Source organism: Neoarius graeffei, chromosome 6, assembly GCF_027579695.1.
Source record: "Neoarius graeffei isolate fNeoGra1 chromosome 6, fNeoGra1.pri, whole genome shotgun sequence".
Classification (NCBI taxonomy): Eukaryota; Metazoa; Chordata; class Actinopteri; order Siluriformes; family Ariidae; genus Neoarius; species Neoarius graeffei.
The window spans coordinates 58,162,591-58,188,043 of record NC_083574.1 but is presented as its reverse complement, the minus strand read 5'-3'; the positions used below and the strand labels follow the sequence as shown (position 1 = coordinate 58,188,043).

General features: G+C 39.9%; 1 protein-coding gene across 1 annotated transcript in view; it reads right to left on the bottom strand.

Annotated features, from left to right (window-relative positions):
• The window catches only part of LOC132888301 (hydrocephalus-inducing protein homolog), a 245,581-nt gene that overhangs the window by 181,228 nt on the left and 38,900 nt on the right, over positions 1-25,453 (bottom strand). Inside the window, 9 exon segments of the mRNA XM_060924370.1 lie at positions 7,897-8,132; positions 8,255-8,322; positions 8,818-9,041; positions 9,906-10,024; positions 11,031-11,130; positions 15,747-15,930; positions 20,348-20,549; positions 24,127-24,251; positions 24,353-24,552. Of these exon segments, the coding sequence (XP_060780353.1) occupies positions 7,897-8,132; positions 8,255-8,322; positions 8,818-9,041; positions 9,906-10,024; positions 11,031-11,130; positions 15,747-15,930; positions 20,348-20,549; positions 24,127-24,251; positions 24,353-24,552 (1,458 nt within the window).

Sequence of the window (25,453 nt, the reverse complement as noted above, 5' to 3'; positions counted from 1 at the left end):
TTTATTTTTTCCTCTTTATTAAGTACAATTAAGCAGAGCTAAATCAAGAGCAAAATACAGATATGAACAAGACATTCCAAGAACAGACTTTAAAAAAAAAAGCAAAGAGAAAAAAACAGAATAGACAAGAGAGTAATTAAGTGTGCGAGAGCATATTTCCTGTAAACAAATTTAACGATTTGCAAATGTTGATAGTCTTTAAAGCCTTTGTATTTTTCGATGAAGAGATTGTCCTCATATATTGTTCAAGTTCTTTTTTAAGTACAAAGAGTTCAGGCTTTCTGCTGATGAATTTGCACTTGTGTATGTGAAACTTTGCTAAAAATAAAAACGTTTATTAAAAAGAATGCAACCTTATCTTTGTGATTAAAGTTATGAAAACCAAAAATGACATTCTTATACTTGTAGTAAAGGTGAAAATCAGAAAAGACAGAATCAGCAACATAGCTGTGGAAGTCCCTCCAAAATTTATAAGTGAATTCACATGACAAAAACAAGTGAGTAGATGTTTCAGGATGCTTTTGGCAGAAAGAACAGTTAACATCAATATCATTCTTAAATCTTGATAAATATTGTTTTGCAGGGTAGAATTTGTGTATCAATTTAAATGAGATCTCTTTGACTTTGTTTGATAGAAAAAAAAATTTGTGGTAACGTCCAAACTTTTTTCTAATCAATATCAGACACAAAATTGGCCCAATAAAATGATGCTGGTGGGACAGAGACAAGACCATCCTGAAACATGGCTCTTACTTTGGAGTTAAAAAGCTTACCAGATGAAAAAGAAACCCTACGAAGAGAAGACTGTGATACATCAGGAGGATTGAATGATAGGGGAGGAGAGCTGTAAGAGCCCCTGAATAACATACACAGACCAGAAGGAATAGCATCAAAAACCACTGAAAATTCTCTAGGTGTTATTGGTATATTATATCTCATAAGAAATTCAGAATAATTATACAGCAACCCATCTTTTTTTGAACAACTGACTAACCATAACAATTCCGTTGTTAAACCATTTATCCAAAAATAGTGTTTTGTTTTTATAAACAATATTACGGTTATTCCAAATGAAGCAACTCTGCGGAGAGAAACTATGTTTGTAAATTCATGTCCATGCGAGAAGAACCTGTCGATGGAAGTAAGAAAGTTTCAGTGGTATTTTTGGAATGCTGTAAGAGCGGCAGGAAATTAAGGCCACCTAAATTTGAGAATACATGATGCAAAATGAAATTCCAAATAGATCTGGGGGTTTTCAAATACTTTTTGATCCAATTTATTTTGTAGGTATTATTAAGTGCACCAAAATCAATAAAATTCAAGCCACCTTTGTCATAGGAGTTTAAAGTGACATATTTCCTTAAGTAGTGGGTTTTGTTTTTCCATAAAAAATTATTTAACATTTTATCAATTGGGTGGCACGGTGGTGTAGTGGTTAGCGCTGTCGCCTCACAGCAAGAAGGTCCTGGGTTCGAGCCCTGTGGCCGGCGAGGGCCTTTCTGTGCGGAGTTTGCATGTTCTCCCCGTGTCCGCGTGGGTTTCCTCCGGGTGCTCCGGTTTCCCCCACAGTCCAAAGACATGCAGGTTAGGTTAACTGGTGACTCTAAATTGACCGTAGGTGTGAATGTGAGTGTGAATGGTTGTCTGTGTCTATGTGTCAGCCCTGTGATGACCTGGCGACTTGTCCAGGGTGTACCCCGCCTTTTGCCCATAGTCAGCTGGGATAGGCTCCAGCTTGCCTGCGACCCTGTAGAAGGATAAAGCGGCTAGAGATAATGAGATGAGATGAGATTTTATCAATTGATTTACACGTTGTGTTATCAACATGTAACGACTGAGCAGCATAGGTTAGACGTGAGATTCCCTCTGCCTTCGAGAGCAGAACTCTTCCCTTCAAAGACAAGTCTCTCTGCAGCCAGTGATTAAGGATTTTTTGGTTTTTTCAATAATAGGAGTGAAGTTTACAGAACATCTGGATTGCCCATTTTTAGTGACTTGAATACCAAGGTATGTTACAGAGTTTCTCACAGGAATTCCATGAATTGAGGCTACCAAACAGTCTTTAACAGGCAAAAGTTCGCATTTATTAAGATTAAGGGAAAGTCTGGAGGCTTTCGAAAAGGACTGGATACTGTTGATTGCCACTGATACTTGTGAAGCATCTCTGAGAAGGAGAGCAGTGTCATCTGCTAGTTGACTTATAAATATCTCTCTGTTAGGGGGTCATTTCACCGAGAAATCTTCCTGGAAGACCGCGCTGCGATCTCAGAGCGTGGCTTGGTCGCCGCAGGTCGTACGCAGTCGACGGTTGACCGAGGGTTGGTCACGTCTTGGTCTTCCGTGGTTGCACGTGGTCGAGGAATGGTCTCCCCGACAAAGAGATCATAGCTCGTTTTTTTTTTGACATGTCAAAAAACTGAACCTCGACCTAATAGTTGCACAGAGAGCGTCGAAAGAGCGAACAAGGTCGAGGAAAGGATGCATTGGTCGAGAGACAATCGAGGCTAGAACGGGGATGAGCGATGCTCAGTCTTCTCGAGCGAGAACTGATTGCGCGCATGGTTGTGCTGCTCGGCCCGTCCTCGACACTCACTCGATCTGTGCGATCTAGCTTCACTCTTTTGCGATCAAGCCTCGCTCTGCGCAACCTGTCCCAGACCTTCCCTAGACCCGTACGCTCCCTATTCTTCCCATGGGCATGATTGGATTCAAAAGAGGATTAAGGTGTGACCTACTTCAACCAATAAAGATCGGCCATCTCTTAAGTTACGACCTACCTTCTCCTAATCCTATTAAAGCTACACGTATTTAATGTCATATAAATAGGGCGCATAAGCTACGCCTACTGAACGTCATATAGGGCGCAATAGCATGATGCAGAGCGATTGGGTCCATGTTGTCCCTTCGGAGGCTGGTCAAAAACTGATGGTCGGCCACCGATCGCCGGGCCTTTTTATATGGTCACAGTGGGTCACACGCAAATCCGGCCGACTGTGACAAATTTGCGCATAGCTCAGGCGAGAATCTGTCTAGAAAAGCTCGAGAATTGAGCGTACAGAGCGAGACTAGAACGTTTATATCGCTGGCTAAATCGTATTGATCGAGGGTACATTGAAACTCGTACGTAGCTAGATCGGCCAAGATTGAGCCTTGATCGGCCGAGGTCGCACACTTGCGAGGATAGATCGCCGAGAGATCGACGCTATGTCGCAGATTGGTCGAACAGAACGAGCTTTGGTCGTGTTAAGATCGCATCAGATCGAGTGGATAGACGCAAGTAGAGCGTATGTAAAGCGTCTACAGAGCGTATAGGACGCAGGTAGAGCGTACACATCGAAGGTCGAATGAGATAACATCGAACATAGAGCGTACACAGAAAATAATGGGTTTAGGTCACACGGATTTTGCCCGCGACTACGGGAAACCATAGCTGCGATCATAGTCGTGCGTGGTTGCGTGCGATTTTTCCAGATCGTACTCAGTGAAATGAGCCCCTTAGCGATGACCATCCCCTTTAATGGACTGAGTTTGACATGTAAACTGAGGAGTTGCACAGGAAGAAGAAATAGGTACACTGATAGGGGGCACCCCTGCCTCACTCCACGTTTCAGAGAAAATCTTGGAGAAGTACCATTAGCAAGTTTTATAGAACTGTTACTATTAGAATATAATGTATTAACTGCATTGCAAAAAGATTGACCAAAACCAAATTTATTTAAAGCAGTAATAATAAAGTCATGTTCCAAGGAGTCAAAAGCCTTATAGAAATCCAAAAAAAGAATAAAACTGTCATCCTGCACTAATTCTGGGTAGTCTATTATATCTAAAATTAGTCTTACATTATTTGAAATATGACGATACTACGTGGCAAGAATACGACCGACCTCAAGAGGCATCTAAAGGCTCACCATGCTGCTATTTCTGCGACGGTAAGTTAACGTTACAAGAAGTCCTTAACAGATCATGTATACGTTTGCTAGCTTTGGTTAATGTCACTCAACAATCGGGCTGTGATGAATTCCCTTTGAAGTTTTCCAAAACACCGTGACCTGGTGAAAATGAATGGGACCGCTAGCTTCATGCTAAAGTTGGCTTGGTTAAGCTAACTTAAATTCAATTAACATGTCATGAGTAAAACTTGTCCTGCAGGGATTATTGGTGGGACAGCAACTGAATGCTTTGTCATATATTGACCCATATTTGAGTTACTGTGAAACATATGGGGGGAAATGTAGCTTTTCAGACCTGTTGCTGTGCCTTAGTATATTGCGACATGTTAAACGGAGGCAGAAACACGAGTCTGTGAACAATGGAGCATGCGCACTAGCAGACATCCCAGCCTGCAGAAACTCATTTCAGGGAGGTGTCGTGACGCATGACTTTTTTCCCATCAGCGAAGGGGGATGTCACGACACCTCCCTGAAATGAGTTTGGATGTCTGTAAACCAATCAGGATGCTCTTTGTCTAGCATGCGCTACATGAACAGGCACACACGCAGTCTCTCTCGCTCTCCCTCGCACACTCCGTCATATGCGCGATGCAGACATTAATGTTTCGCATGCACGCTCTTGTTCGCTTGCTCTAGATTCCGGGAGATATTCTCCAATTTGCGGGCATCAGGGAGCCACTAGCAATATGCGGGAGACTCCCGGAACTTCCGGGAGACTTGGGATGTCTGCACTAGACAGTGTTTATGTAGAGAGCATGTGCAAATCAATCAATCAATCAATCAATCAATCAATCAATCAATCAATCAATCAATCAATCAATCAATCAATCAATCAATCAATCAATCAATCAATCAATCAATCAATCAATCAATCAATCAATCAATCAATCAATCAATCAATCAATCAATCAATCAATCAATCAATCAATCAATCAATCAATCAATCAATCAATCAATCAATCAATCAATCAATCAATCAATCAATCAATCAATCAATCAATCAATCAATCAATCAATCAATCAATCAATCAATCAATCAATCAATCAATCAATCAATCAATCAATCAATCAATCAATCAATCAATCAATCAATCAATCAATCAATCAATCAATCAATCAATCAATCAATCAATCAATCAATCTTTTATTTATTTCAGTTACATATAAACATATAATAGACTGCACGAGTCTGCAAATAGCGCACTGCTAATCAAGGCAGACTCATGTTTACAAAGAAAAAAATATTTTATATGAATTAATATAATACAATTGTAAATATGTATGAAAAAGATAATAAAACATACTTGACAAATTAACAACTATTTGGTAACAAAAAGAAAACGAGGAGACAATACTTGTTATTCGATATAAAGGTACAGTAATATATCATTCAATAACATTGAAAAAAATATATATATAGAGAGAGAGGTATACTTGTCATACTGATAATAATTCATGCATGGTATTAAATAATATTTAAAGTTAAAACTAAGATAAATAAATAAATATATATAGCTCTTAATTATATATAGAAATAAAGTTATGTAGAAAGAAAGAGTTTGGAGATGTCAACATCATATCCATATCTACTTAAATCAGAAAAAAGGTGGTGTCTGACTTTTTTCTTGAACGACAATTTAGATGAAGATCTTATAGAAGTTGGAATCTGGTTCCATACCCTAACACCAACATGGGAAAATGAGTTCTTTTGTAGATTTGTACGAGAATACTGAGTATATAAGTTCTTGGAGTAAGATGACCTAGTGTTATAAGAATGGATACTACAAATAGAAGAAAATAATTTACAAATGTTTGAGGGTGCACTTTAACAACGTCATACATTAATTTAGAAATATATTCATAGAAAAGAAGATTTACTGGTAAAATATTGGTTTTGGAAAACAATGGAAGGGCACTTTCTCTATTATCAACAAAATGGATAAATCTTAAAGCTCGTTTTTGTAGGATTAATACTTTATTCATATGAGTTTTACAAGCCTGTCCCCAAGAACTAAGACCATATGTTAAATAAGGTTGAATCAGAGAGCGATATAATGTCATAAGGGTATGTAGTGGAATAAAATGTCTAAGCTTGGCCAAAAGGCCGACAACCTTGCTTATTTTGTTGCAAATAAAATCAATATGAGGCTTCCAAGAAAGATTGTCATCGATTATTAAACCCAAATATTTGACATACTTTTTACGTTCAAGTGAAACAAGTTTGTTTTGAGACACTGTTTTGAGAGTATGTTTTGCACAACCTGTCAACCTCGATTACAATTTCCTATCTCTGTATAGGCCTAATTTAATGTTTTAAAGTAATTATTTTTTTTGACTAAAATGAATGACAACTGGACTAAAACCCTTTTAGTTTTCGTCGACTAAAACTAGACCAAAACTATCAAGGATGGAATTGACTAAAATGTGACTAAAACTAATAAGCATTTCGTCCAAAAGACTAAGACTAAAACTAAATCAAAAATGGCTGCCAAAAACAACACTGCACTGAGCATCAATGGGTTTTCAATGGGTCATGCTTCCACAGGCTTCTATGGGGAAAAATCATGTTATCAGATTATGGTGACCAGCGAAAAATAACTGCTGAACGAACTAGCCGTAAAGCTGAGCACTTTCGCGCAAATAATATCAATTTGGAATAAGAGAGTTAAGTAGTGTAAATACATATTTAACAGACAAACTTTTTTGTGACATTTTAGAGGAAGCTGGGCTTCCCTTGTAGTCTTAGAGCAGTCGCCTCTGCTAGCAGTATACTTTCTTTTACCAAAGCTCTAAAATCTTCTATTATGGCACAAAATGTCTACTCAGAGCCACGTGTTGCTAATTTACACCAGTTTTTTGGACAAAAGCACATGCAAAACCATCCATTGTTAACTTCCCAAAATGAATAAAATCAAGTGGAATATGAATATCTGATTTCTCCATATTTTTTTTTCCTGACTTCCCATCATTTGGGAAATCCTAATTCATGTATAGTTAATATGAGAGGATGAGGACACTTTGCATGTTGCCTTCTACAGTATATAAGGCAACATGCACAGTGAGCTTAGACTCATGTCAGTTTTGTACTTAATGTCAGACTCATATGTCAGTTAGACTCATACTGTATGTCAGTTTTGTACTCAACATGCCAGGTTATTTTTGCACAGAATGAGCCATAATTGAACCGAAAAATGGGTGCAAACAACACCACACCCAGCTGTGAGTGCCCTCACCCAGAGAAGCAAGATCCAGCTGCTGATTGCTCAGGCAGATCTTTTTGAATGACCAGACTTCATTTAAGCTCACAGACTTGACAGAACTATTAAAGAATGAGATCAAGACATCCTGTACACTGACAGGAGACACCCCAACCTCAGACAAGCCCACAGACACCCAGACAAAGCCAACATATTAGTCCTTTCAAAGCATATAACAGCTATTGCTGATGGAAAGGGCCACTGGCTGACAGGTACACACAGTGCCAGACATCTGGTAAGAGACCCAACGTAATGGGGCTAAAAGAGTTATTTAAGCTTCTGTTGTGTTCTGTGTGTGTGTGTGTGTGTGTGTGTGTGTGTGTGTGTGTGTGCGCGTGTGTGTGCTTATTCATTTGTTGTTTTAACAACAGCAAGCCTTTAAAAACAAACAAACAAAAACAAACAAATAAATAAAAGCACCGTATTAAGCTGATTAGGGATTAGAAGTCTGTTCTGTAGTCAGTGGATTTCAAATTCTGAGATCTCCTCAGTCAATTCTGAAGGTAAAAGGTAAAAAAAGTTTGTTTTTCTGTTGGGAGACTTTTGTTAAAAAGGGGCAGACAAGACAGTTGAGCTGAAGTGATTCAGGCTAACCTTTGCATCGTGAAATCAATTCTAATTTGTGTCAAATTTGCAGTGGAGCATGCACTGAAGGGTCAAGGGAGGGTATATAAAACAAAGAGTCCTACCTTGATGTCCAGTTGGCTCTGAGCCTGGATAGTGCCTGAATTGGGTGTCACTCTGAATTCTCGAGGCCTCTCAGATGCCTTGTCTCCTGGCTTCCAGTCATTCCTATTCAGCTCTGTTACCTGCTCTGTACTGGTCACACTATCTCTCCCCATCCCATCTCCAGGGATCCGCAGGCCAAAACTCATAGACACCAATGAGGTATTGCTAAGTGAGCAGGTCAGTGTGTGAGGAAAGCCTTTTGGAGTCAATGCAGAGAGTAGATCCAAATAAACAGAGAAAATCAGGAAAATAAGAAGTGGTACTGGGGTTTTTGGTAAACAGGTGATTATGGCTATTGTCAGTACAAAGTTCACGTACCGAAGGATACCTCTCCAAAGTTGAGTTCAGGAATGTTAAAATGAAATGTTGGGCCCATTACACACCCCCTGCAACAAACAATAGGACAAAGAGCTTTTTATTTAAATGTACTCCACATTGACCATTCAAAAGTGAAGGTCACTGGTCCTGCAACATAAAAAGTAAGTGACTGGTTCATTCATTATTTACTTCATAAGAAACAAAAGGCTACTTAAAACTGAGAGAAAAGGAGACTGTGACAGGGAGAGCAAAATAAATTCATTTGTAAGTGAAGAGTGGCGCTCCTGAAATCTCTACTTTCAGCATTTTCAACAGTAATCCAACTTACTCTGAAAGAAGTGGCAAGAATGGCAAGTGAATTATAGAATTTTCACCAAACTGTGGTTCAATATTTATGCAGGTGAAACCATAACACATTTAATTCATCTGCATAACAAAAGGCTAGAAACTACATGGAAAAAACAGGTGAGTTTTAAAAACAGGACTATGGAGTGTCTTTGAAAAACAATGGGCTTCAGGAGCAGCATCACACTGGCAAAAGCAGTCAACAATAAGTCAGTTACCTGAATGTGAGGACGAGAGGTTGGGGATTCCCCAAAACATTAAAATAAAACTCCTCAGAGAAGGTGCCCAGTTTGTCAGAGGAGAAGCGGATCTCCAGAACATGGCAGGCCCCAGGTGGTACCGTGCCCTCAGGTGGACTGAAGGAAAAGCACAGTCCCATAGCTGTAGTGGGAGGCATGAGCCTATAGGCGGCATCTATAAGTCCCTTATTGCTCACAAGAACCTTGAGGAAAGGTAAGAACAGATACAGCACTGCATAATATAACATTACATGACATTTAGCAGACGCTCTTATCCAGAGCAACATTCAACGAGTGCACAAAATTAAAATCTCTTTCTCATAATTGTGGTTTGAAAAGGCACAGTGAGCCAAGTAGAATGCATGGAAACAAATTCAATTGAGCGGAACTGAAATTAGATTTTGATACTGATCACTGTATTTGCTAACCACTTGGATATTTAATGAATTTAGTGAAATAAGACCTTTTACTGTTATGGTCATATTATGATTAGTTCAATTAAAATCAGAAAAACCTGCACTAACAGATTGAATTATTTTTTTAAACATGTATTTGTTCCATTTTCAAATAAAATTTGCTTCATATATATATGTGCATGTTCATTAAAAGAAGTCTAATAATCACCAGTCACCAATCACTTTGTCACCATAAGTGAGGAAGAATTACAAGTTATGAAAGAAAATGCTGTTCCTAAAAGCACTAAAGATGCTACAAAGTTTGGTCTAAAACTATTCAAAGGTAAGGTGGAATTGTAATTTATTTTATTTACATATTTTAAATGTACAGAAATCATAAAATCATATCAAATGGGACAATAGCACATTAAACTGATGAAGAAAATGTTTTTTTGTTATACTATACTATACTATGCTACACTATACTATGTTTTCGAAGTTTTGTATGATTAAATGACTCCCAGTGAGCTATCTTTAAATAACATCTTAATGGTTCCAAAGACAAACGTGGTTTCATTTTCAGTACAAAGTCAAATCAGCTGGTTTTTTTAGGTATATCTTATCTATTGCTTGGGATGACTTTTGCAAAGACAGTGGCGTGCTTACTCATACCTCATAGTTGTGCTTGGAGCCAACAAAAACGTTGCCAGTGTCTAGAAGATCAAAGTTAAACTGCAACTTGGGTCCCATGCCTTCTCCCTTTATATGCAGTGGCAAACGAGCCTCTCTGCCTGTATGAGGGCATGCATGAGGACATCAAAAATGTAGCAATATATATTTGCTCAGCCATCTATTACTTTTGGGGGCGGCACGGTGGTGTAGTGGTTAGCGCTGTCGCCTCACAGCAAGAAGGTCCTGGGTTCGAACCCCGGGTCCGGCGAGGGCCTTTCTGTGTGGAGTTTGCATGTTCTCCCCGTGTCCGCATGGGTTTCCTCCGGGTGCTCCGGTTTCCCCCACAGTCCAAAGACATGCAGGTTAGGTTAACTGGTGACTCTAAATTGACCGTAGGTGTGAATGTGAGTGTGAATGGTTGTCTGTGTCTATGTGTCAGCCCTGTGATGACCTGGCGACTTGTCCAGGGTGTACCCCGCCTTTCGCCCGTAGTCAGCTGGGATAGGCTCCAGCTTGTCTGCGACCCTGTAGAAGGATAAAGCGGCTAGAGATAATGAGATGAGATGAGATCTATTACTTTTGCTGGTTTGACTGACAAGCTACACACTTTCCTTTTATGAAAAGCTTAACTAAGCTTAAAAAATCCCTAAATAAAACCAACCACATTTAGTATACATGATAAATACATGAATTTCAACCAACTGTAAAACAAGGCAGGATATGATAAATTGCCCCAAAGAAATCAATATAGATCTAAGCAGGTATGATCTATTGACCAAAGCATTCTTTTCTGGAAAATACAGACAGATCAGTCTGTATTAGACAATGGAGAAAAAAAAGCCCTTAATAAGATGAAGAAAAAAATGACTGGTCCAAAATTTTTTATAGTGTCTATGAAGTTTGGTTATTGACCAAAAATTCCAAAAGACTGATATTTACTAAGGTCACCACCCTTTCTTGGAACTAACCTCTGGCAAACGAATGCAAATGTGAGCTCTTCTATGACAGATGAGCTTAAATACACACATGCAAATCACTCAACTATAAAAGAAGTAGACAACTTAATATTTGTTACACATTTAAAAATATTCATTTTAACTACAGCAATATTAGGCTAAGCAGTACCTGTGACATCACAGTAGATGGTGTGCTGATAAAGTTTGGCTTCTTGGGGTTTGAAGATGATGCTGATTTCCGCTGTGCAGTTTGGCCAGATATCCCCCTCCTGGAAGCAATACAGAGGGATACTAACTCAACCATAATATTCTTTCCACTCCACTTCACTAAAATCATGCCCCCAGACATGTCAGTTGCTTTTAGATGTGCTTGAAAGCAACACTGTCTTGAATAGATCATGCAAAGAAAAATGAATATAAATTAAATAAAAGTATTGTACATATTATAAAATGTAAGCTCAATACTTTCCACAACAGTGACTACAAAGCTACAATTAAAAACACTGTTTCCAATTACAGGTTATAACATCACAGATATTTAGAACTACACAGATGTTTACTGACAAGCTGCCCTGTGTGAGTTAAATGTATGCTATTTTTCAACTGAGGAAACGTTTTGAAACAGACAAAAGATGGACACATGCCGCTGCATTTAGATGAAGCTGCATACTGCAAATAGTCCCAAAAAAAATCACGTATGAAAAAGTGTACATCAGACCTGAACTAGTACCAATTAATGTAAAAAAAAACAAAAACAGAGATAGGCATCAAGGTGTAATATGGACTTCAGGTGCATTTTATTCTGCAGTTAGGAGCCTTCTGCCTGGGATAGTCATTCTCAATAACATGGAAATGTTGCCCAGAAATGTGAGACCACAGATATTTCACTGGTCTATCCCCTGTGGCTTTATTTCCAAACACAGTGATTGTCCTAATATAAGTGTTAAAGGAGGAGTGTCTGGGAAGACAGGGAATAGATTTCAACAAATTGCTGAGCTGATATCTTTTGGCGCAGAGTAAACCACTGAGACAGATCTGTCTCTGACATCCCGGACAGGTGATCTGGATGGATGAGAAAATGAAAAGACAGATGCAGGTCCAAAACCAAAACAGACAAATTTACCCACCCATCCATAACAGACTCACAAAAAAAACCCCAACGATCTGGACGCTGCTTTAAAGGGTGATCTCTGTGACTTTAACCATGACATGGTTGTTGGTACCAGATAAATTAGTTTGAGTATTTTTCAGAGGCTATCATGGGCACAGGCTCATCCAAAGTGGACAGCTGAAGATTCAGGGGGTGGGGATCACCTTGTTTTTTTCTAGTGTTCAACTGTCCACTTTCGGTGAGTATATGCCCATGACAGCCTCAGTTCTTGGCTGACAGAAACAAAGCCTGATATGGTCTTTTGCTGAGATGCTTTTTTGCTCACCACAGTTGTGAAGAGTGATTATTTGAGTTACTATAGACTTCCATTCAGCTCAAACTAGTCTGGTCATTCTCCTCTGATCTCTCAACAACAAGACCCTCTCAGCCTACAGACCCTTTGTTTACAAGATGTTTTTTTTTGTTTGTTTGTTTTTCACATCATTCAGTGTCAACAGAAACTTAAAGTTTCTGAAATACTCAAACCAGCCCATCTGGCACTAATATCCATGCAACAATCAAGTCACAGAGATCACACTTTTTCTTCATTCTGATGATTGCTGGGAACATTACCTGATGCTCTTAACCTGTATCTATATGATTTTTTAATTGCGCTGTTGCCACATGATTGCACTTAGATAACTGCATGAATGTGCAGGTGTACAAATGTTCATAATAAAGTGCATAGGGAGTGTATATAGTTACAGTACATGGACATCCAATGCTTCAGGCTGGTCTGTCCCACACTATATGGCCAAATGTTTGTGGGTCAGGTTTACTGTTATAATACTCTACACTTTTCTAGGAAGGCTTTCCACTAGATTTTGGAACATGGTTGTGTGGATTTGGGATCATTCATCCACAAAAGCAATCATGAGGTCAGGCACTGATGTCGAGTGAGAAGGCCTGCAACCAGATTGTGTGTGATATATGCTATATGATACATTAGATTAAATTAGATTAGATTAGATAAAACTTTATTGATCCCTTTGGGAGGGTTCCCTCAGGGAAATTAAAATTCCAGCAGCATCATTACAGATAAACAGAGAAAAGAAATAGAGAAAACTTCTAGATAAATTAAAATAAATTAAGTATTTACATATACAAATATAAAAGAATAAGATATGGGGAAGAGAGGAAGGGGGAAAGGGGGGAGAAGTGGGGTTAGGGTAAGTGTGTGTGTGTGTGTGGGGGGGGGGGGGGGGGGGAAGCAGGTATATTGCACTTTATATTGCACATTATATTGCACATTGTCCGGTATTGCTTATTGTCAGGCTAGGCTACTGCTTCTTCCCGTCCTCTGTCCTCCTGTTACCCCTCCTCCCCCCAGAGAGGAGTTGTACAGTCTGATGGCGTGAGGGACAAAGGAGTTTTTGAGTCTGTTCGTCCTGCACTTGGGAAGGAGCATTCTGTCACTGAACAGGCTCCTCTGGTTGCTGATGACGGTGTGCAGAGGGTGACTGGCATCGTCCATGATGTTCAATAGTTTGTCCATAGACCTCTTCTCTGCCACCGTCACCAGAGAGTCCAGCTTCATGCCAACCACAGAGCCGGCCTGCCTGATCAGTTTGTCCAGCCTGGATGTGTCCTTCTTGGATCTGCTGCCCCCCAGCACACCACGGTGTAAAACAGGACACCGGTGACCACAGACTGATAGAACATCCACAGGAGTTTCCTGCAGATGTTAAAGGACCGCAGCCTCCTAAGGAAGTATAGTCTGCTCTGTCCCTTTCTGTATAAGTGATTGGTGTTGCAAGTCCAGTCCAGCTTGCTGTCCAGCCACAGCCCGAGGTACTTGTAGGAATCCACAGCCTCCACCTCAACTCCCTCGATCAGAACTGGTCGTGACCTTGGTCTGGACCTCCCAAAGTCAATGATCAGCTCCTTGGTCTTCGAGGTGTTGAGCTGCAGATGGGTCCTGTTGCACCACACAGCAAAGTCCCTCACCAGGCTCCTATACTCCTCTTCTCTGTCGTCACTGATACACCCAACGATGGCTGTGTCATCGGCAAACTTCTGAATGCGACACAGTTCTGAGTTGTAGCAGAAGTCTGCGGTGTACAGGGTGAAGAGAAGAGGGGCCAGCACCGTGCCCTGGGGTGCTCCAGTGCTGCTAATTAGTGTCAGACATGATGTCCTTCAGCCTGATGTACTGTGGCCTGTCAGTGAGGTAGCTGGAGATCCAGGTGACCAGGCAGGGGTCCACTCGCATCCTGTTCAGTTTGTCCTGAAGCAGTAGGGGCTGGATGGTGTTGAAGGCACTCGAGAAGTCCAAGAAGAGGATCCTCACTGTGCCATTTCCCTTATCCAGATGCAAGTGGGCTCGGTGTAGCAGGTAGAGGATGGCGTTTTCCACACCAACACCTGCCCAGGACACAAACTGCAGACAGTCCTGGGCATGTTGTACCTGGGGTCTGAGGAGGCTAAGGAAGAGCCGCTCCAACATCTTCATCAGATGTGAAGTGAGTGCCACCAGTCGAAAGTCATTCAGCTCGCTGGGCCGATTCTTTTTGGGAACTGGAAAGATACATGATGCCTTCCAGAGGGTTGGCACTCTCCCCAGCTGCAGGCTGAGGTTGAAGATGCATTGGAGTGGTTCACCCAGTTCAGCAGCGCAGGTCTTCAGTAGTTGTGGACACACCTTGTCCGGGCCTGCTGCTTTCCTGGGGTGAAGCTTCCTCAGTTGACCTCTGACCTGGTCTGCAGTAATGCATAGAGGAGTCTGTGTTGAGGTGGGGGAGGAGGGGGCTGCTGTGATGACTGGGGGGAGGTGTGTTGAGGGAAGAAGGAAAGATGGCTGCAGTGAGGGAGAGGGTGGGGGGGGACGTGGGCTGGTTGAACCGATTAAATGAAATACATGCAATACACACACCGCATAACAATAGTTTTGTTAAAAAAAGGAATGTATGCTTATGTTCTCTCCACACAACAGTGTACAACAGTATTTGGAGATATGCACTGAGGTACTTAACATTTAGATCCCCTCACATTCTGGCAGCTGTCATTAAAAAAAACAAAACAAAACTATATATTCGAAAAGAAACTGTACTCTGTGGAATCTCAGGTTCTGTAAACACTAGGTAAAATGTTGTTGATCCAATCAATCAGTCCAAGGAGAAGTCTCTGCCTGTCAGATCAGTAAGCTCCCAGGTGTACTCACCTAGGCAGCACATGTTCATTTGTTTTGGGGGTATGGCTTTGGAAGGAATGCTGATGAGAGCTAGCCATATTTGTTAGAATTTTTAATTTCAAAATAGATTCTTCAGCTAACCTCTGCCAAAATTATATTGAACCTCGTCCACAAGCTTAAATTTTGTCATTACCCTTAGCTCTAAACCCTGACTTTCCACATTTAAGAAAAAAACTCAAAGGATTTATTGTTATATCCAATGTAAACAGTCACAAAGTATTCATGCAATTGTTCATATATTTACAGAAAACTTATGCAAATTGAAAAGGGAGATCAGGTTTGTTATGTGGATTGGGTCTGTGAAATGGTACAGGACTATTTAGACTCAAATATAAAGTTGATATTGCAGTTGAATTATTACAATGTTTTTTAAATATATATATTTTATATTTGTGTTTAAAGTTTATGAAAACAATGTTTATGTTTATGATATATACATATGTTTATTTTCTATTTTAATTCAATTCTATATTGACTCAGGTGAAGGATTTGTGAATTTCTGCAGCCACTGGTTGTGTGTGTGTGTGCATGTTCCCATTAGACACCTGTGGTTCTAAGATGATGTGTTGGTCACTGAAAGCTAGGCTGTCCTGATGAAGCTGCTTGCGTCTGTGCTGGAAGGTACGCGACAGCACTGAGAGGCGGTCTCGAAGAGTGATGTCAGCCCCACACTCTGTTAAAAACTGTTCCATCTCATCATCCTCCTCCTGCTGCAGCTCACGAAAGAACCTAGAGAGAGAGAGAGAGAGAGAAAATTGTAGATCTTCAAGAGCTCCACACTTAAGAGAATATGCTAACGCAGTGACCTGATTTTTGATGGTTTTTGTGACCATACAACATCCATACGTATGAACGACATACATGTACCACCATAGGGTACCTGATCATAAGTGCAAGGCAATGTATCTCAAACACTTGACCACCGAACAACAAAATTTGTTTCTTTATTTCCATAAGATAGCTTTTTTTTCTAGCACTTATTTTTAATTTGCTTTTTTTTTAACAATGTGGGATTATATACTCACACCGTTTATGGAAAATATTCACAGTTTTTTTTTTTAATAAAACTAGCTAAAACAGTTTTATTAGTCCACTACCTTGTTGGAAAATTGAAAGTTGTAACCAGACATATACTGTCTGACACATCAAGTTTGAAATATCAGAATTGCAGCTCTAACCCTCTGAGCTCATATGTTGGTTGAGGAGTATGTTTTCCAGTAGGTTTTTTGTTTGTTTGTTTGTTTGTTTGTTTGTTTGTTTTTCCCCCTGAAGCTTTTTATCCTACTGTTTTTTTTCATCGCAGGCAACGTATCTTTGCATTGTATGTTTTTTTTTTTTTTTACCTGAATTATTTCTTACACTGCACACTCATGTAAACATACCGGTAATTATTCAAAAATTCAATAACAATGATGAGCATCTTTCATTTGTTTTAGATAATCTAAAATGACCACGGATCGATATCTATTAGTTCTTATGTTCGATAATATTCGATAGTAACTATATAGTAATGATGTAAAGTGAAAGCACTGGTTTATTGCTCTCCACCAGGCACCCAGCAGTGTCGCACCATAATAAATATCATGGTGTTGTTTCTGGCGCATGACATGCAGTGTCAAAGAAAGGAATAAATATGTATTCGTAACTGCAATGCATATCTCATTATTGGTATCACTGTCACAAGACAATGCAGCAATTTACTGACGACGCTACACAACTTGATGGTTTATATGCTATAATATTCTCTTCAGGTTTATTTTGTACCTTAGCAAATATTTTGCTCATATGCTCATTGTGAGCTCGGCTTTTAGGCAGTGACACACACACACACACACACACACACACACACACACACACACACACACACACACGTGGATCTTTATTGTTTCATCCTGGATAGTGGCTCTGATGCTCACTAGTCCTCCGCCTCCTTCATTCCTCTTAGCGTACAGCTTCAGGATGCTGGACTTGGGGTGAAATCCTCTGTGCATTGTCAGGAGTTTTCTTGTCCTGATGTCGGTGGCCTCCATCTCTTCCTTTGGCCAGCTTATTATGCCAGCAGGGTATCTGATGACTGGCAGAGCGTAGGTGTTGATAGCCCAGACCTTGTTCTTCCCATTCCGCTGACTTCTCAGGACTTGCCTTACCCTCCGTAGGTGTATGGCTGTTGCTGCTTTCCTAGTGGCCTCTTCATGGTTGCCATTTGCCTGCGGGATTCCAAGATACTTGTAGCTGTCTTCCACGTCTCCTATTATGCCATCTGGGTAGCACCACCCCCTCAGTTATGACTGCTTTCCCTCTCCTTGTTACCATCCGGGCACACTTATCTAGTCTAGGGCCTCAGGTATGGACAACTTGCTGTATTTCTTAGGTATCCCTTTCCGTGCCATATCTTTCTGGAGTTCTGATAGCTGGGTAACTTCTCTCCAGGTCACCTTGATCTTAGCCTCTAGCCTTCTCTTCCATGGTGGATATTGCACCTTATGGTTAGTGTCCATCTAATAGCCAAGCATTTCCAGGATCACTGTTGCTGTGATGTACATGTCAGCTTGTTGGTTTCAGTGTATATATATATATATATATATATATATATATATATATATATATATATATATATATATATATACAGGGAGTGCAGAATTATTAGGCAAATGAGTATGTTGACCACATTACCCTCTCTATGCATGTTGGCCTACTCCAAGCTGCATAGGCTTGAAAGCCTCCTACCAATTAAGCATACCAGGTGATGTGCATCTCTGTAATGAAAAGGGGTGTGGTCTAATGACATCAACACCCTATATCAGGTGTGCAAAATTATTAGGCAACTTCCTTTCCTTTGGCAAAATGGGTCAGAAGAGGGATTTGACGGACTCAGAAAAGTCAAAAATAGTGACATATATTGCAAAGGGATGGAGCACTCTTAAAATTGCCCAGCTTTTGAAGCGTGACCATCAAACAATCAAGCGCTTCATTCAAAATAGTCAACAGGGTTGCAAGAAGCGCGTTGAAAAAAAAAGGCGCAAACTAACTGCCCATGAACTGAGGAAAGTCAAGCGTGAAGCTGCCAAGATGCCACTTGCCACCAGTTTTGCCATATTTCAGAGCTGCAACATCACTGGAGTGTCAAAAAGCACAAGGTGTGCAATACTCAGGGACACGGCCAAGGTAACAAAGGCTGAAAAACGACCACCACTGAACAAGACACACAAGATGAAACGTCAAGACTGGGCCAAGAAGTATCACAAGACTGATTTTTCTAAGGTCTTATGGACAGATGAAATGAGAGAGAGTCTTGATGGGCCAGATGGATGGGCTCGTGGCTGGATCAGCAAAGGGCAGAGAGCTCCAGTCCGACTCAGATGCCAGCAAGGTGGAGGTGGGGTACTGGTATGGGCTGGTATCATCAAAGATGAGCTTGTGGGACCTTTTCGGGTTGAGGATGGCGTCAAGCTCAACTCCCAGTCCTATTGTCAGTTTTTGGAAGACACCTTCTTCAAGCAGTGGTACAGGAAGAAGTCAGCATCCTTCAAGAAAAACATGATTTTCATGCAGGACAATGCTCCATCACACGCATCCAAGTACTCCACAGCATGGCTGGCCAGAAAGGGTCTAAAGGAAGAAAGATTAATGACGTGGCCTCCTTGTTCACCTGATCTGAACCCCATAGAAAACCTGTGGTCCCTCATCAAATGTGAGATCTACAAGGAGGGGAAACAGTACACATCTCTGAACAGTGTCTGGGAGGCTGTGGTTGCTGCTGCACGCAATGTTGATCGCAAACAGATCAAAACACTGACCGAATCCATGGATGGCAGGCTTTTGAGTGTCCTTGTAAAGAAAGGCGGCTATATTAGTCACTGATTTGTTTTTTTTGTTTGTTTTTGAATGCCAGCAATGTATATTAGTGAATGTTGAGTTGTTATATTGGTTTCCCTGGTGAAAATAAATGAGTGAAATGGGTATATGTTTGTTTTTTGTTAAGTTGCCTAATAATTATGCACAGTTATAGTCACCTGCACACACAGATATCCTCCTAAGATAGCTAAAACTAAGAAAGCCCTACTCCAACTTCCAAAAATACTCAGCTTTGATATTTATGAGTCTTTTGGGTTCATCAAGAACATAGTTGTTTTTCAATAATAAAACTAATCCTCAAAAATACAACTTGCCTAATAATTCTGCACTCCCTGTATATATATATATATATATATATATATATATATATATATTGGAGGCACAATGCTGGATTGTAGGCTTGCTCTCTTAACCTCATTATATTCTACTAAACTTGTGACTTCCCCAAGCTGCAACATAGCTACATGCAATGATACATGCATTGGCATTTTTGACTCACATTTTTCTATCTGGCTCATATAAAAACAACTGCTGAATGTGCTGAACTTGGCTGCAGCACATGTGATATCCTATTTAAAGGTTTTGTGCGTTCATCTAAAACACTGTCATGAGAGGGAATGGAAAAAAGAGGGTTTTGATTAAAATACAAAATCCTTGACATTCATGACTGCATCTCAGCCCTTTTAAGTGGAGAAGCATTCTGTAGATGTGATTAAAATTTACAAAGACGTCGTAAAATATTTTAAGATAAGCCAATCCACAAACCCTGGCGGGCTCAGACTTCCACTGCTCACACTTGTAACTCCATGCCTTTCATATTAATTTCACTGTAGTTATTAAATAATCCTTTTTAGGAAGACCTGAATAATCTGGAGATTTCCTGCACTTATAATTCACTCCCTGCTGCTGTGACTTTTAACTCACTTGGATACATAAAATACTTATTTCCTTTGTCTGCTTATGCCTGATCCTGCTTCAAAGGATTATCTTATTTGGATACCACAGACTCACACTCCCTAAGAACTGCTGCTGTAATCATAAAGACTGGCCTATGCTAATCTAACAGTATGATCAGACCAAACATGATGTTTTTTACATACACATTTCTACATTTACATGCAATACCTTTTGTTTTTCTGTATGACTGTATAGTGTAACGAACAATCAACATAAGCTGTTTTGTTGATTTGAATTATAATCTAGGAATTTAAAGGTTTAACATAATCTGACAGGAAGAAAACTCTGGAGTTCTGATAATCTATTAACACTGCTTTAGCCAAACTAATCAGACCTTTGTCTATGCTGTTCTTCCTCCACCTCCGTGGGAAATCTCTTCCACTGGAAATGCACTATGGCGTCACTTCTGTTCAGGATAGCCACTGTACGCTGGTTGGCCATGGTGATATAGGTTTTCTCCACCCAGAGTGAGTTCGTATCCAGCCTCACATTGATATCCGTGGAGGCTCCATACAAACTGATGTAAATGTCTTCTCCTATAAAAGAACAAAAATAGATCACAATGGTTTATTATTCATCTCTTGAATTATCTATATTGAACTGAACAAATATACACTGGAGTTACTGGTTTTGTACCTCTGTTGATTCGTGTTGAGGTACTTATTGAGTTTGATAAATAACAATTGAAAACTTCAAGAGCACAAGAAGAATCAAAACGTAGTTTTTTTTCCCTTTACTGTAAACTGAGAACCCCACAGTGATTCTAAGCAGTGTTTTTATACCAGGGCTCGAAATTCATATATTTTTTCACCAGCCAGCCGGACTAGTTACCTTCCAAAGTAACTAGCCAAACAGAAAATCAACTCGCTAAAATTTGTTCATGTATGAATTTTACTTCTGTCAAAAATAACACAAAAGAGAGTAGTTACCATTGTTCATGACTAATGTGCATTTATTTCAAGACCCGAGTATTCTGATACTGTTTTTTTTTTTGCACACTTTACAAATTGGCATTTGCTGTTCCACGTCCTCCTCGCGATATCCAAAAAAATGCCAGATGACTGACCCCTTACTAGTTCTTTTAGGAACCAATTCGTCCGCTTCCATTTTTAATTTGTCGCTGAAATTGACAGAGCTTACACGGTAGCCTATGCAACACCAGCAATTGCACAAACTGAGTCAGCGCTGTAAACCAAAACTAGGAAATCTTCCCGCAAGTTCCTTTCAGCACCGAGATGTCGCCCGGGATTGGTTGGCGAGTGTGTGACGTTATTGTTTTTTTACCCTTAGGCAGCCTCTCACATTACTGCCTGAGGGACAGGGAGAAAACCACCGGAAAATGTTTTAAACAAACGCAACAAACCCAAGTCGGCATATGACCATAAAATACTCGATAGTTACGATATAATAATTATATGTATCTCACACAGAATTTTCGGAGATATATCGAGTATATTCGATATATCGCACAGCCCTAGTCTGAATCTTCGCTTCATATATATTTTTTACAGGAATTACCCGCCAAATGACAAATTAAGTCGCCTCGGGTGACCAGACCACCGCGAATTTCGAGCCCTATATACTGTCCAAATTATTTTCCAATATACAGACAAATTATGAGCTCTGAAGAAGAAAAAAAACAGTGCATCTTTTATGCTGTTTCACAAATTATTGCATTTACAGTATGAGTGTTGCATGCACTCTGCACAGAATACGTCTATTTTTCTAATTATGAAATTGTTAAGAAATCATCATGGTTCTTTCTCACTGCTGTATTCTATATAGGCCTTGATGTAAACAGGCCCCAGGGGCCTGGAAGATGATCACTTGACACCCACTGGGGATGGTTCGGTATCAACTGCAATGTAACCTCACCCTTGTGTGCCTGTTTTTTTCCTGCTCTTTGATAACAGGTGTCCAAACAACATTGGAAAGTTTTTCTGAATGCAGGCTAGAGAGCACCTAGTTATCCACATTTACACAGGTGTTATTGTAATTTCTTCCAGAGACAAAACTTGTTCCAGTGATCAACTAATCACAGCAAATAGCAACCATATTATTTGTTTAATAGTAATCTGATATAAAACTACAAATCTTCAAAAAAGGAATATAACATTTTGTCTCAAAGCTCTTTTGCCACTAATTCTTATTTTCACTCTACTTCTGCTTTAAATTAATAAGTTCAGCTTAGTGAGGATCACAATAACATGATAAGTTCTATACTGCTCTTATTGCAACATGTCGACCAACTTCTAGATGGAACACATTAGCAACACACACTCATGCACGTGCGCACACACACACACACACACACACACAAACCTGGTGAGGGCCTTCCACTGACAAATTACTGAAACAGCTACCGGTAATTAACTCTATGCCTACTCTTAAAACTAACACCAACTCTTAACCTAATTGAGGTAAATGACCAATGACCAAAAGGAAACATTTGGCTTTTTAAAAATTAATTAATTATTGGCGGGATTTTTTATTTTTTTAAAGACAGTTTTCCTTAGAGAGACCAGCTAAATGTACCATTCTTGTGTGGACATGCCCTGCAATGGACAGGCATCCCATCCAGGGGGTGTGTTCCTGCCTTATCACTAGTTTTCCTGAAATAGTCTTTGGAGCCATCACAGCCCTGACTAGTAAAACAGTCATGTTTTTAATTTAAATGAATGAAGTTTTGCTGGTCTACACTGGGGTGGCACGCTGGTGTAGTGGTTAGCACTGTTGCCTCACAGCAAGAAGGTTCTGGGTTCAAGCCCAGTGGCTGATGGGGGCCTTTCTGTGTGGAGTTTGTATGTTCTCCCCGTGTCTGTGTGGGGATACTCCAGTTTCCCCCACAGTCCAAAAACATGCAGTTTAAGTTAATTTGTGGCTCTAAATTAGCCATAGGTGTGAATTGTTGTTTGTCTTTATGTGTCAGCCATGTGATGATCTGGCGACTTTTCCAGGGTGTACCTCACCTCTCGCCCATAGTCAGCTGGGATAGGATCCAGCTTTCCCGTGACCCTGAACAGGATAAGCGGTTATGGATAATGGATGGATGGATCCACAAATGCCAGTTAAAAGTTTACTGTGCACAAAGGAAGTGTTATGCTAACTGTGTCCAGATGTGTTGTTGACTTGTTGTTGACTCCGGGCTTGGAGGCATCTGGGATGGACCATCTGTGAAAATGTGTATTGTGATCAGCTGAATCAATATTCCAGGTCATTTTTTGGAAGTAATGGACACAGTATGCACCAGACCAAAGAAGAAAAGGACCATCCAGACTGTTACCAACAACAAGTCCAAAAGCCAGGGTCTGTCATGGTATGGGGTTGTGTCAGCACCCTTGACAAAGGTAAATTACTCTTCTGTAATGGCAGCATTAATGCAGAAAAGTACATTGAGATTTTGGAACAAAAGTTGTATTCAAGATAACATCTTTTCAGGGATATTCCAACAAGATCATACAAAACCACATTCTGCACACATTACAAAGGCATGGCTGTGGAAGAAGAGGGTGTCTGTCCCCTCTGTCCCCAGTAGAGAATATGTGGCAATTTTGAAGCAAAAAACATGACAATGATGACCCCATACTGTTAAGACCTGTTTGCAAGAAGAATGGGACAAAATAACACCTAAAACACTTCATTACTTGGTGTCTTCAGTTCCTAAATATCCTTGAAGTGTTGCAAGAAGGAATAGTAGCATTATAAAGTAGGAACATTTTCCTTTTTTAAAAAATGCATTGCAATAATCAAAATTTGAATATGTTTTTATTTAAAAAAAAAAATTTCATGAATTTTTTTTTTTTCAAATAATATGCTGTTGTATTGCTTTGAGTACAATACAGGCCAAAGATTATTTACAAATCATTGTTTTCTCTTTTAATTTCAATATACCGTCCCAACTTTTTCTGATTTGGAGTTGTAATTGTGCTTCTGCACCCCTCTGGAAAAAGTACTATGCCAGTCACCTCAGAGAATCCATAATTTCAACTGGAGCCTCTCAGTGCATGGTATATTTGATGACTATCCATAAGCAATATGAATGTGATTGTGGAGTTATATGCACTGTAATCAAGCAGCATTAATGGCAAGGCCATAGAGGTGTTAATACTGAACCTGTGTGGTAGTGGAGAAGCAGTTGTTGGCTATGGTCTCCTGTAGTTCTGGGTAGAAAATCAATAGTCACCTGCATGCTCTCTCCAACACGAAGGGTCCCTACTGAAGGTTCTACAGAAAATGGGCTATAGGAAGAAAAACATAGATACATAAATAAACACACTTATATTTGCAAATAAAAAGCATTGAGCAACAACTGTTTCACTTTACTATAGTGTGTGCTTACTTCTGTGTGCTGAGCTGAAATTTGGCGATGCCTTTTCCAATATTGCGTACTAGGAGGGTTTTCTGAGATAAACACTTCACAGGACACAAAGAAAAGTGGAGCTCATCGGGAAAGTCCAGGATGGCACGCGGCCCTATTGCCCGGATGGGCACCTCAAACTTCTCCCTCTCAGTCAAAAAGATTACCCGGTGGATATAGTCCTATCAAAAAGACCACACATGTAAAAAGGGAAAAACTAAGCTACATGAGTTTGTTATATAAGATTATATCAAAACACCTGTAAATCACATTAGCCTGATTTACAGCAATGCATTTACAAGATGAACAGGACCAAAATATAGTGCAGCGATATGCAAATTTCTCTAACATTATACAGAAGCAAAATATACTTATTATACAGAAGATTTAGTATCATTCTATTATTCATGCCATTATCATAGCCTGATTTATAACACAAAGTATATACTACACAACTTTGACAGCTTTATTCAAGATAAGGTTAGCTCTGTGAAGACTACTGTAATTTGTAGATTCATATTCCATAATAGACTCTTGCCATGAGATGGACCTGGCATGTTCCTGGGATAGGTTCAGGACCTACCACAACCATGACTGGACTAAAGTTATTACTGAAGATAAATAAATGAATAAATAAACAATAGACTCTAATATGGGGCATTGCCTTTGTTTTATCTGTGGGTATGCTTTCAGAGGAATTTAAGCATTTTCATTCCACCCAAGTCACTTTCCAGCTGAGTCACATTCCAACTGAATCAAAACTAAATCCTATTAGTGTCCGTGTGCTCTTTTGATTTCTGGAAAAAAATAGCATTATACACTCTGGCTCTTTCTGATAACAGTGAGTGTCACAAACCATAAGTCATCAATATGACCCCAGGCTGATTCTTGTTGGAAAGGGAGCAGTGTTGAATTTTCAGTGATTGGATTGCAGTGTCTTGCTCAGGGAGGACTCACTCTGCAGTGGGGCCATGCTATGGTCAGTATTAATGTGCTGCCATGGAAAAGCAGATTAGTCACCTTTACAACAGACTGCAGAAAGGCAGCTAATGGGAAGCTAATGGGAAGGTGGTAGAGGAAACA